At 53.7% G+C, this 11536-nt stretch overlaps 4 protein-coding genes across 4 annotated transcripts; 3 read left to right on the forward strand and 1 right to left on the reverse strand.

The window, feature by feature from the left end:
* Window positions 1-134: 134 nt before the first annotated feature.
* On the forward strand, window positions 135-3193 carry An02g07630 (uncharacterized protein; the record flags this gene model as incomplete). Its single annotated transcript, XM_059746418.1, has 9 exons — window positions 135-302; window positions 499-730; window positions 818-893; window positions 941-1090; window positions 1172-1233; window positions 1284-2052; window positions 2126-2186; window positions 2391-2398; window positions 2464-3193. 9 exons carry the CDS (start codon window positions 135-137, stop codon window positions 3191-3193), a joined length of 2256 nt encoding a protein of 751 aa, XP_059600017.1.
* A 939-nt stretch (window positions 3194-4132) lies between these two features.
* An02g07640 (uncharacterized protein) lies at window positions 4133-5970 on the forward strand (the record flags this gene model as incomplete). The annotated part of the gene is made up of 3 exons (XM_001399860.3): window positions 4133-5162; window positions 5216-5544; window positions 5599-5970. 3 exons carry the CDS (start codon window positions 4133-4135, stop codon window positions 5968-5970), a joined length of 1731 nt encoding a protein of 576 aa, XP_001399897.1.
* Window positions 5971-7794: 1824 nt separating this feature from the next.
* Window positions 7795-9593, forward strand: An02g07650 (uncharacterized protein; the record flags this gene model as incomplete). The annotated part of the gene is made up of 3 exons (XM_001399861.3): window positions 7795-7847; window positions 7921-8222; window positions 8281-9593. The coding sequence occupies 3 exons, from the start codon at window positions 7795-7797 to the stop codon at window positions 9591-9593; spliced, it is 1668 nt and encodes a 555-aa protein (XP_001399898.1).
* Window positions 9594-9815: 222 nt separating this feature from the next.
* An02g07660 (uncharacterized protein) lies at window positions 9816-11423 on the reverse strand (the record flags this gene model as incomplete). Its single annotated transcript, XM_001399862.1, has 1 exon — window positions 9816-11423. The coding sequence occupies one exon, from the start codon at window positions 11421-11423 to the stop codon at window positions 9816-9818; it is 1608 nt and encodes a 535-aa protein (XP_001399899.1).
* Between the last annotated feature and the right edge of the window lie 113 nt (window positions 11424-11536).

An 11536-nucleotide genomic window follows, 5' to 3' on the forward strand; every position in this document is an offset into this window, starting at 1 on the left:
TTTACATTGCACTACGGAGTCGAAACATAATGTAACCTCATCAGCATGTAAGCACCAGTTGAAGGCGCAGCATCAAGTCTGGGCCTCGGAACTAAGACTGCTGTGACAGTGATCAAGTGCGTGCAGGACAATACATGCTTTCCTTTACACCAAGTTACGCTGACTACCCACTATTGATGGCCATATTAACGGGGAGGTTTGACTTCAGGCTTTCTACTTCTTTTCTGTTAGACAAGATTAAGGATACCTTTCCGGTCAACTCCATGGACTTGCTATGGAATACTTACACTCCACAGATTACCGTAAATGGTTAGAACACATATGCGGGGGATCTAAAGTCACGTGCGAGTACCAACCAAAGGCCCGGTTCCGAGATGGCCGATCGATGCGTGATATCAATCTTCCTTCGAAGGCCAATGCCTTGGGAATGTCATTGTTTACGTCTTAACGGTGTGACAATGTTCTTATTAAGATTGATATGATATGGACTTTCTACAGCAGTCCCCACCGTCTGCGCAGGACCTCTTGCGCACCGGAGAGCCGTTCGTCCCGTTTTCCGAGTATTCTGTTCAGGACATCACCCATCTATCAGAAGATGAAACCACAGGATGGGTGGAGACCAAGCTCCGTGATGGAAAGCCATTTGTTATACGTGGGTTTTCTCATCTGAAAGAATGGGATAGGTCGATCTTGAACAATGAGAGACTTGGCAGCCTCTCTTCCTCAGCAGGTATGTCCACGACCTTAGAGCTTGAAAAGTGTAGCCGTTGACATTTTCACTCGTGAATAGCGATACCGGTAAGAAACTGCCACACAGGGAGAGATGCGAAAATGCGGCTTCAAGATCTCCTTTCGCAGACAGAATGTGCTCGTGCCGGCAATGTCCGAGAGTTGTATGTTAGACAATACGATTCCGAGCGTTGGCCTCTTTGACTGATAGGCAAGCTAGTTTGTACGCAAAAGATCTTCAGTGCCCACAAGCGTGGATCAAAGCACTAGAGGCATTTCTTCCTTCAGCTATGCGGCACCTTGGGTCTCTTGATTTATTCCGGATGTTGCCAAAGGAGACGGCTCCGGAGGTTCTGATGGCGTATGTTGGGACTCGGAAATCTTCGTGAGTCTCTGCTGCCTTCCATGCGGTGATATCCACTAACTTTCTGTAATGGGATAGCTCAGGATTTCACAGATGCTTTAGCGGAACAGTTGCTTTGAATCTATTAGTTGAATCAGAAGGTGAATACTTAACGAGACATATCTGACATTCACGACAAACGTTCTGATAGTTCGGCTAGGCGCTGGCCCTGGGTCTCTCTGCTTTGGGACTGATAAAATTTCACAAGCCGCGTACGACACATATATGGAGAGACTGGGGAAGTCTCCCCATACCGATTGGACCGACGTTTCTACTACCCAGCTCAAGTCTGCCGATTTCCCCATATACGTTACCCACCAGCACCCTGGAGACTTGGTAATATTTCCTTCAGCTACCGCCCATCAGATTTGGAACATCAGTTCAATGGTTACAAAGGTAGTTTGGAATGTCATGCATAGCTCTTCGCTTGTCTCTTTCTTCGACTACATCCAGCCATTCTACCAGCGATATTGCCATGCAGACACTGGCCGAGTCCCTTTAATCCCGTTACATGCATTAATCCGAGGGTCGCTAGGAACGGAGGACGAAGCACTTCTTCTGGACGTCTTTCTGAAATTGCTCGATGACGAAGCTATTGAGACTGATTCGGACCCTCCAATGAAGATTGTGGATACCCAGGGGGCCGTGGTAGAATGTAATTTCTGCGGCTTGACGATATGGAATCGGCATTTGCACTGCGAGCAGTGCGGCGACTTTGACTTATGTCTGACATGCTTTATTACTGGACGCAGCTGCAAACACGTCGCTGACTATACATGGGCCGAACTAATTCCGCGTGCCTACTGCATGGAGGTTATCCAGTCGACACGGAACAGACTTCGTGATCGATTACTCTCCCGATTCAAACGTCCAAAGTATGACCTTCCCTTCAAGCATCCAGGCTTAATTAGCCTCAAACTGTGTGCCTTGTTTCGACGTCAAGAATTTTAAATTCCTATGTAACCACGAGTATGTCTCTAATTCTACTTCCAGGCAAAAATCTCTGGGCGCCTTGGCTGCTGCTGCGGCAGATGCACGGAAACAACCGATGATGGTACGAAATCACCCCAGTATTTCTTTTTGGCTTGGCTTTGAAGGAGCGCAGACTAAATGGACCAGGAGCGACTTTGTCACTTGTGTCGTGATAGTCATCCCGCCTGGAAAGGGGTGGCATGTACCCAATGCTCCGCATTTTTCTGCTTCCGGGGCCTCCATCGACACTTTGACGTGGATTTGATACCCTTTCTGAGGAACACAGATCCATGGGTATGTCCAAAGTGCTCCCATTTCTGCAATTGCCGGTGCTGTCACTTTCCTCTCCCTTACTCTAGTAAAGACAAGCCTGTGCGGGCTCGGATCAAGTCGATTGATCCTCGCGGACGCATCATGGGGTTCACCGACAACGTGTTTGATCAAAAACGAGGCAAAAGAGCTAGCATGGCTGCTCATAGCGCATCCCTCCCGCCTGAAGTGCCTTCTCGGGCACATAAACGACCGAGAAACCAGGTTAGCGATGAAGAGACGGAACTGCCACGACAGCAGGAAGGCTCTAGTACTTTTACAAATCGTGGTATAATACAGTCGCATAGTACAGAGGATACTATTCACTCAAGCCCTCGTCCCTATGTGATGTCCTCACGGAGTATAGGCCCGAAAGGGCAGCTCCGTATCAGTGACCTCGTTGAGAAACATAGCCCTGCTGAAGCTGAACCTCCCTTTCCGGCTCCATTTAGGCACGCTTCCCCTCTACTTTCCCTGACGCCAGGAGATGGCGCATTCCGACGGCCGGCCAATGAGCCGAGTGTTCCAGCCACTACAGATGAAGCCAGCATCTCCTTTCTCGAAAGAAAATTGGAGGAGCTTCGTCGATATGCCGATGAACTTCTGGATCTTTCCCTAGTGGACTCACATGCGAAGGTTCTGGAGAAGATCGGTCAGTTGCAGGGTCAGATCGAAGAGCGCAAGCGACGGAAAGCGGAGGCACTGTTCGACAGCCTCGATCGGGATTTCCCAGAACTTGCCACGGTTGCGAGAGAGGAAGCGCGAAGACGAGGACTGTAAATCGGGATCTAGCTTATATAATTATTCGTGAAGAGCGAAGCCGATAAACACTGGCCCACTAACCCAGGATTAAACAAGGAAGTCAGTAGTTGTAGGCTAGGATTTGCAGGTGTGAGGTAGGATGTATAAAACCCTGATGCTACCTTGAGAGACACCAAGAAGTACCCCTGTAACAAGAGATCTTCAGCAAATAATCAAAGTTTACCAATGACCTGCAGAAACATTTAATTCTAGGCTGCGTGAGTGAGGCCCCTGGAAAGAAGAGGACAAGGCGCCCGACAGCAGAACAGCGGAAGCGACCCAGGGAAGCAGGCGGAGTTCCAGCCGGCGTCGATCGTCACCTCCACTTCTCCCTCGCCCTCCCACATCACTCCGGACTTTCCCTCCCTTTCTTCCATCCCGGAATCAGTCCAGTCTTGCTCCTCGTATCGTGATCAGCTTGAGAGCTCGTCCTGATTGCTCTTACCGCAGCAATCAACCCTCAAGCTTTTGTTGCCTTAACTTTCTCTTTGGTGGACCAAGCCTGGTAGGTTTCATATTTGTTAGCTCATTGTTGGCGCCCTCTAGCAACGCTCCCCCTCCTTCTTACTCCGCGCAACTGGCGGGCCTACCTGGGTTTCGCGCAGACGAAGGGACCCGTCGATTGACTCACTCTGGCGAACACATCGCTTTCTTGAAATTGACAAGCCGCTAGGCCTCGTCCTTCGCCGTGAACCGGCCATCCCACCCCCCGACGAGGGCTGTCGGTAGCAGGCCAAACACACTACGAACCCTGACCGCCTCCACCACCCACAACTAGCTCTCCTAGGGACGATTCCACACACTCTCGCCCTCCCTCTCTTGCCCCTCCGTTCTTTCACTTCCAGCTGCGTGAAACGCTAGCTTCAAAATTACTCACGACACACCTCTCGACGCCGCGAACCGCATCTTTGCCCCGCCATGCCCTGTTTCAAGGGTCTCGCCGTGAGTATACACACTCCGGACGGACCTATCTCCGAATACTCCATTCAGCGCCAGTCCCGGGCATCTCGCATAGCTTGCTACATCCCCGTACCACCACCCAAGATCCCCGAATCCGGATCCGGGCGCCCTGAGCAATCGACGTTCGCTATCTCCATCACCCTTCTAAACCCCGGCCAAGACGTCCCATACTCCGCCCCGAAACCGACCCCGGACAACCCCGCACCCAAACCGAAGGTAGTTGGTGGGCTACCCGGGTCTACCGGGGAGCGTGGCCAGTACAGCAGCACGGTTGCTCCGTACCAAGCATTGACCAATTCGGCAAATGAAACGGTCGCCGCCTACATCTACTTTGATGGCCGGGCCAAGGAGGAGGTGGCCACACTGCTGCGGAGAGGTGAAGAAACATGGGTTAATTCTCGATGGGTCAGTGTACCGGCATCAGAGGGCGGGGGTCTCGCTGAACGGGAGTTTCTCTTCCGTGAAGTCGGGCTAGAAAGATGGCTGAACGGCTTGGATTTGGAAGGGAAAGACGCTGCCGCCAAGATTGAGCGCCGACGACAAAAGATGGAGAAGCGCCGAATTAAGCGTGAAGCAGCTGGCGATCTGGATATGGAAGCAAAGTCGGGCAAAGGAGTCATGCGCTACGGCAACGATGCAAAGTCTCCGCTAGAGGATGTGTCGGACGACGACATGTCGTTCTCCGATTCGGACGATGACCCGATCCCCGAATCCGCAGGTCAGATTAAGGTGGCTTTGTTTCGCGTCCTGGCGTCTGGGGAAATCAAGCGCGGGGAGTACTCACCACAGTTCGATGCTCACGATGATGATGACGAAACCCAGGGCGAGAATGGACATAAAGGGGCAGCTGATGCGGACATTGATCACACAACGAGCTTTGCGAAGCCAAAAACACTCGACCCTAAGACGATTAGCACGCAGACCGTGACAGGCATCGATCCGTCCGACAAACCCTACGCCATTTTCACATTCATGTACCGTGGCGAGCGTGAGTTTATCCCCTTTGGTTCTCTGTAGATTCATCGACTGATTAGGTCACAGGTCAATTGCAAAAGATGGGAATCTTGAGGGACCCCAAGGCGCAAGAAACTCCCGGGTCCGCAAAGCGTCGGTCTTTGCAGCCAGACTTCGCCAATCTCGGTCCCCTGAAACCCGGCGGCACGGTCGGATTTGTGAACTTCCGCGACAACACAGAAAGAAAGAAAGGCAAGAAATCTGGTGAGGATGACGAGATGGACAGTGAAGACGATGAGGACAATTCAATTCTCGGTAAAGCAGATGAAGAAGAGGGCAAAGAAGATGATCTCCATTTGTCTCCGGACGATATCCGACGGCAAGGGGAGCTCGCGGAAAGCATACGCAAAATCAAGGTTCGTCAGGAACTAATTCTCAAGTCTCTACCACCGACTGACTGTTGTACACAGCTTAAACGTCAGCATTCGTCTGCCTCGTTAGCTACGAATACCCCCCCAGCCGAGAGTGCGAGTCCCAATACAGCCGGGGACACGCCTGTAACCAACAATCCGTCCACTACTCCGCCCGCTGTTGCTGCAGCTACGGCCGCTGAAACCCCCAAGCCGGCCACTAACACGCTGAACGGAGGTTTTATTGGCAGTCCATTGAAGAAGCAGCGGGCGAGCGTCTCGCATTCAGATGAAGACGCCATGCGTCGACGAATGGAGTCGGGGCTTTCCCAGGAGATCACGAATGTTGGCCCAGGCGACAGTACAAAGGCAGCCAACCCTCCTGAGACACACCCGCAAAAACCGCAGGAGACCGAAGATGAGGAACTATAGCCGGTTGCTCCAAACTCCTATCATCCATGCCCATATTTAGCGATACAGATGTCTACCCACATCTTTTTCAATTCTCCTCTTCTTTTCTTCTTCACCTCAGACGCCACGATGGACTGGTGTGTGAAGGCGCGCCAGACAGCTGTGTCAGACCGCAGCACCATCTACACTCTGATTTCATCTTTTCCTCAATTTTTATTTACCCTCCCAACTACAGTTGACATCTACGGTTTGGATATGGCCCATTTCTGACGAAATCATCATGACTAAGTAGCTTTACCCTTCTTCATTTTCATATCCAACTCTCTCAGTTCCGTGGGCGGCTGGGCGATTGATTCTCTAGCTAGAACGGAGGGCAGGCGAAGGTAATTGATATAGACGCAATGAGTCACGCAAGTTGCATTTAGCGATTTATTCTACATCCTTGAATGCAGCCCGTACCTGTAAAGCAAATGGAAATAGTCGTAGGCTGTAGTCAGCTTCGATGGCTGCCATAGCCGTTGATTACGCTGCTGCGGTGGCTCCCTACCGTGGTCCGTTTCGAGTGGAGAGCCGCTCCCCGCCGACCAAAAATCTCTCTCTCGCTCATGTTTTGAGTCCCACCTCATGCCAACAGCTGCATTCAATTCTTGCTAATCCCTTGAAGGAGTCGAAAGGGATAATTACTCACTGATCCCAAGAGCCATGCCATTGACACGTTCCTCCGATCCCCTAGTGTGGATCGACTGCGAGGTGCGGCATTCCTCTGCTTTTACCCCTCTACCAGCCGCGACTGACGAACCCCTCCAACATTTCGATCGGCGTGTAGATGACCGGCCTTGACGCGGACACCGACCAAATCCTCCAAATCTGTTGCTTCATCACCGACGCCAATCTCAACCTCCTCGAGCCCCAGGGCTTCGAAACCGTCATCCACCATCCGACCTCAGTCCTAGACAACATGAACGCATGGTGCATCGAGACCCACGGTCGCACAGGGCTAACGGCGGCCGTGCAGGCCTCGACCACCACCGCGGAGGAGGCTGCGACGGCTCTTTTGGCCTATATCCAGAAATACGTGCCACAACCCCGGCGAGGGTTGCTGGCAGGGAACAGTGTACACGCCGACAAGGCGTTTCTGGCTAAGGGACCATACCAAGCGGTGCTAGACTGGCTACACTATCGGATCGTGGACGTGAGCGCACTCAAGGAGATGGTACGACGGTGGGGCTCAGAAGAGCTACTAGAATCCGTGCCAGGGAAGAAGGAGGTTCATCTTGCGCGGGACGATATTCTGGAAAGCATCGAAGAGATGCGATTCTACCGGGGGCGATTGTTCGGATTCTAGCCGAATGTCTGAGCGAGGGAACGGACCGGGAAGCTCTTCCCAGAATCCCAACGTACACGAAGCATAGAGAGGGGTAGACCCCAATTACAATGTAGACAGCTGGATGGATGCCCAATGGATCCAGGATTGCAGCAAGAATGGCCGGTTTTTCCCAGGTATCTGCAGCTCGAGTGCCGTAGTGTATCGCGATGGAATCGAATGAAGCTCTGGCCTGAAGTCATGCTGACATGGGCCCCTCCTGGTGGGGTCCTGGCGTTGGGCGAAGACTCGAAAGTCGAAGCTAATTGTCAGTCTATATTTACTTCCTCCCCGCTCGTGTCTCGCCGGCTTCCCTTCCATTCTTTGCCCCTCCCTTCTCCTGCTCCTTTTTCTCCCCCTGTTTCTCGCTTCAATTGTCGGTGAGCTTCTCTCCCGACTGTTCTATATCTTCCCGTCCATACCCCTCCAGCTTCCCCTCCCTCTCTTTTTCTATCCGTACCGTCTCTATATCCCCTCCCACAATGTCCGTCCAGACCGTCTCCATTACTCCCTTCACCGACCAGAAGCCGGGAACGTAAGTACCTTGTTGTCTCCACTTGCTTTAATCTTCTCCGGCTATGAATTGCCCTTAACTCTGACAACACCAGCTCCGGTCTTCGTAAGAAGGTCAAGGTCTTCCAGCAGGCCAACTACTCCGAATCCTTCGTTACTAGCATCATCCTCTCCATCCCCGAGGGCGCTGAGGGCGCTTTCCTCGTCATCGGTGGCGATGGCCGCTACTACAACACCGAGGTCATCCAGAAGATTGCCAAAATCGGTGCCGCTTATGGTGTCAAGAAGCTGCTGGTCGGCCAGAATGGCATCCTCTCCACCCCCGCTGCCAGCAACCTCATCCGCAAGCGCAAGGCCACCGGTGGTATCCTCCTGACGGCCAGTCACAACCCTGGTGGTACGTAATCTCGCGTTCAGATTCACCGACCCCACGCTGACATTATTCTGTTACTCAGGCCCTGAGAACGACTTCGGTATCAAGTACAACCTTGCCAATGGCGCTCCTGCCCCCGAATCCGTCACCAACAAGATCTTCGAAACCTCCAAGTCCCTCACCTCCTACAAGTACATTGACATCCCCGATGTTGACACCACCACCATCGGCTCCAAGACCTACGGCCCCATCGAGGTTGAGGTCGTCCACTCCACCACCGACTACGTCACCATGATGAAGGAGATCTTCGACTTCGACCTCATCCGCGACTTCCTCAAGACTCACAAGGACTTCAAGGTGCTGTTCGATGGTATGCACGGTGTTACTGGCCCCTACGGTGTTGACATCTTCGTCAACGAGCTGGGTCTGCCCGCTAGCAGCACCATGAACTGCGAGCCCAAGCCCGACTTCGGCGGTGGCCACCCCGACCCCAACCTGGTTTACGCCCACGAGCTCGTTGAGAGCGTTGACAAGAATGGCATCCACTTCGGTGCTGCCAGTGATGGTGACGGTGACCGTAACATGATCTACGGCGCCAACACCTTCGTCTCCCCCGGTGACAGTCTGGCTATCATTGCCCACCACGCCAAGCTCATCCCCTACTTCCAGAAGCAGGGCGTCTACGGCCTGGCGCGCTCCATGCCCACCTCCGGTGCTGTCGACCGCGTGGCCAAGGCCCAGGGCCTGCAGAGCTACGAGGTCCCCACGGGCTGGAAGTTCTTCTGCAACTTGTTCGACAACCAGAAGATCTCCATCTGTGGTGAGGAGAGTTTCGGTACTGGCAGCAACCACATCCGTGAGAAGGACGGCCTGTGGGCCATTGTGGCCTGGCTGAACGTCATCGCTGGCGTTGCCAAGCAGAAGCCCAGCGAGACCCCCAGCATCGCTTCCATCCAGAACGAGTTCTGGCAGACCTACGGCCGTACCTTCTTCACCCGGTACGACTACGAGAACGTCGACAGCGACGGCGCCAACAAGGTGATCGCCACGCTGTCGGAGAAGGTCGACAACAAGGACACCTTCGTTGGCTCGACCGTGTCCGGCCGCAAGGTCGTCGACGTCGGCAACTTCGCCTACACCGACCTGGACGGCAGCGTGACCAAGAACCAGGGTCTGTACGTCAAGTTCGATGACGGCAGCCGCATCGTCGTCCGTCTGTCTGGCACTGGCAGCAGCGGCGCCACGATCCGTCTGTACATCGAGAAGTACGAGAACGACGCCAGCAAGCTCGGTCTCGCCACGGATGAGTACCTGAAGGACAACGTGGCTCTGGCTCTGGAGCTGCTCAAGTTCAAGGAGTACATTGGCCGTGAGGAGCCTGATGTCCGCACCTAAGCAGATAGCATTATGTTAATAGCGGTTTTTTGAGTAGCTTAATTAGGATAATCAGTATATTTCTCTTCACATAAACCTGTCTTATCCTATCCTCCATCCTTAGACAATCAACCATTATATATGAACCTGTCCATGAACCCAACTCCGTAATAACATAACGAAATCATACTCTCATAACGTCATACTAGATTCCATGATCCAACCAACCCACCTGACAGACTACTACTTACTTACCCCTTTGACCTTCTTCCCCCACCACTCCCCCCACTTAACAACCACCTCCTCCCTCCTTGCCTCCTCCGCCGCAAACACCACCGCATGACTCCTAACCGCCTCCTCCAGATCACACCCAACGAACCTCCTCTGTGCCTCCGCCACCCCCCACCCCTTGTTGACCACCGCATCGACAGCATCGACGAAGCTCCTCGCAAGCCCATAATCCCCTCCGCCATGCGCCTTCTCCTCCTCTGCCGGCCTTTTCGGCACCGTGATCGTCGTAGTCTCCCTTGTCTGGAACGAGTAGATAGTGATTGTGCGGCTATCGTAGCTAATCTCGCCGAGCGTGCCGTACACGCGGCCGCGTCGCTCGCATTGCTTCTCGGTCGGTGCGATCATGTGGAAAAGAGCGGTTTTGGGTGGGTCCGACGAGAAGGTTATCGTTACGGTTTGATCGTCGCAGACGTTGTTGTCGGATTCGTAGACACAGCGGCCGTACCACGGGCGGGAGTGGATGGATTCCTTTTCATCGGTAGTGTTGCTGGAGGTTTGGTAGTCTTCGCGGAGGCGGGTAAGGAGGTGGGATTGAGCCAGGGGGATGTGCTCGGTGGGGATGGGGTCGGATTTGTTGATTCTAGGGGTGGTTGTTTTAGGGAGGATATCTTCGATGTCTTCGCAGACGATGTTCACGGGCCAGTCTATGTCGCCTTTTGCGACGTGCATGTCATTGTAGATTCGGACGGCGCTGTAGATGCAATCTCGTTCTGCGGGACAGGATAGACAGTTTGTTGCGGTGCCTGCGGCGGGAGGCTTTTGGGATTTGCGAAACTGGGTTAGGGAGCCGGTGGAGGTGATGGTTCGGGGATGGATGGGTTGTTGCGAGGTTGGATCTGAGGAGGGAGGAGGACTGGAGAGTAACCACATGATGAAGTCGATGTCGTGGCAGGATTTAGTTAGCAGGGAGCCGTCCCCGTTGGGGGTTTCTCGACGCCAGTTGCCGCGCACATAGCTGTGCGAAAAGTGCCAGAAGCCGACGGGTTCGGTGTGCTCGAGGGAGACGATGTCGCCGATGACGCGGTCGAGAAGGAGGAGTTTGCGGAGGAGAATGTTGTGCGGGCTGTAGCGGAGGACATGGCCGATGGAGAAGATGTTGGTAGAGAGGTTGGGGGTGAGGGCGTGATAGACGGACAGACAGTCCTCTAGGGATAGGGCGAGAGGCTTCTCGCAGAGGATGTGGAGTTGGAGAGGGGCGATGGCGTGGAGGATCTCGACGTGGGTGGAGTCAAGGGTGCAGATGAAGACCCCGTCGACACCGACTTGGGAGTCATTCTTGGTTTCTCGGCGCTGCTGCTCCCATTGTAGCCAGGCGCGCCAGTCGGGGAATTCCTGACCGTCTTGGGGAGTGCCGTGTTCGCCCCAGATGTAGGAGCGGCCGAGGTGTCGGCGCTTGAAGGGGTGGGGTTCGGCGACGGCGTGGATGGTGCCTTGAGTAGCGGTGGCTACAGCACGAGCGTAGGCGGTCCCACGAGATCCGGCACCTATTACGAGGAAGCGGAGAGGACGGGGAAAGGCCGGTGGAGGGGGAGAGGAAGCTGGAATGACAGGTTCTTTCATGATGAGTTGGGGAAATGGAAGTGGAAGTAGGAGAGGGGCAATGAGGGGAGAATGAGGGGATATAGTATTGGACCTAAATACAAATGCAAGGGATCGCCGGGTGCGGATGATAA

This window comes from Aspergillus niger (assembly GCF_000002855.4).
Source record: "Aspergillus niger supercontig An02".
NCBI classification, from domain to species: Eukaryota; Fungi; Ascomycota; class Eurotiomycetes; order Eurotiales; family Aspergillaceae; genus Aspergillus; species Aspergillus niger.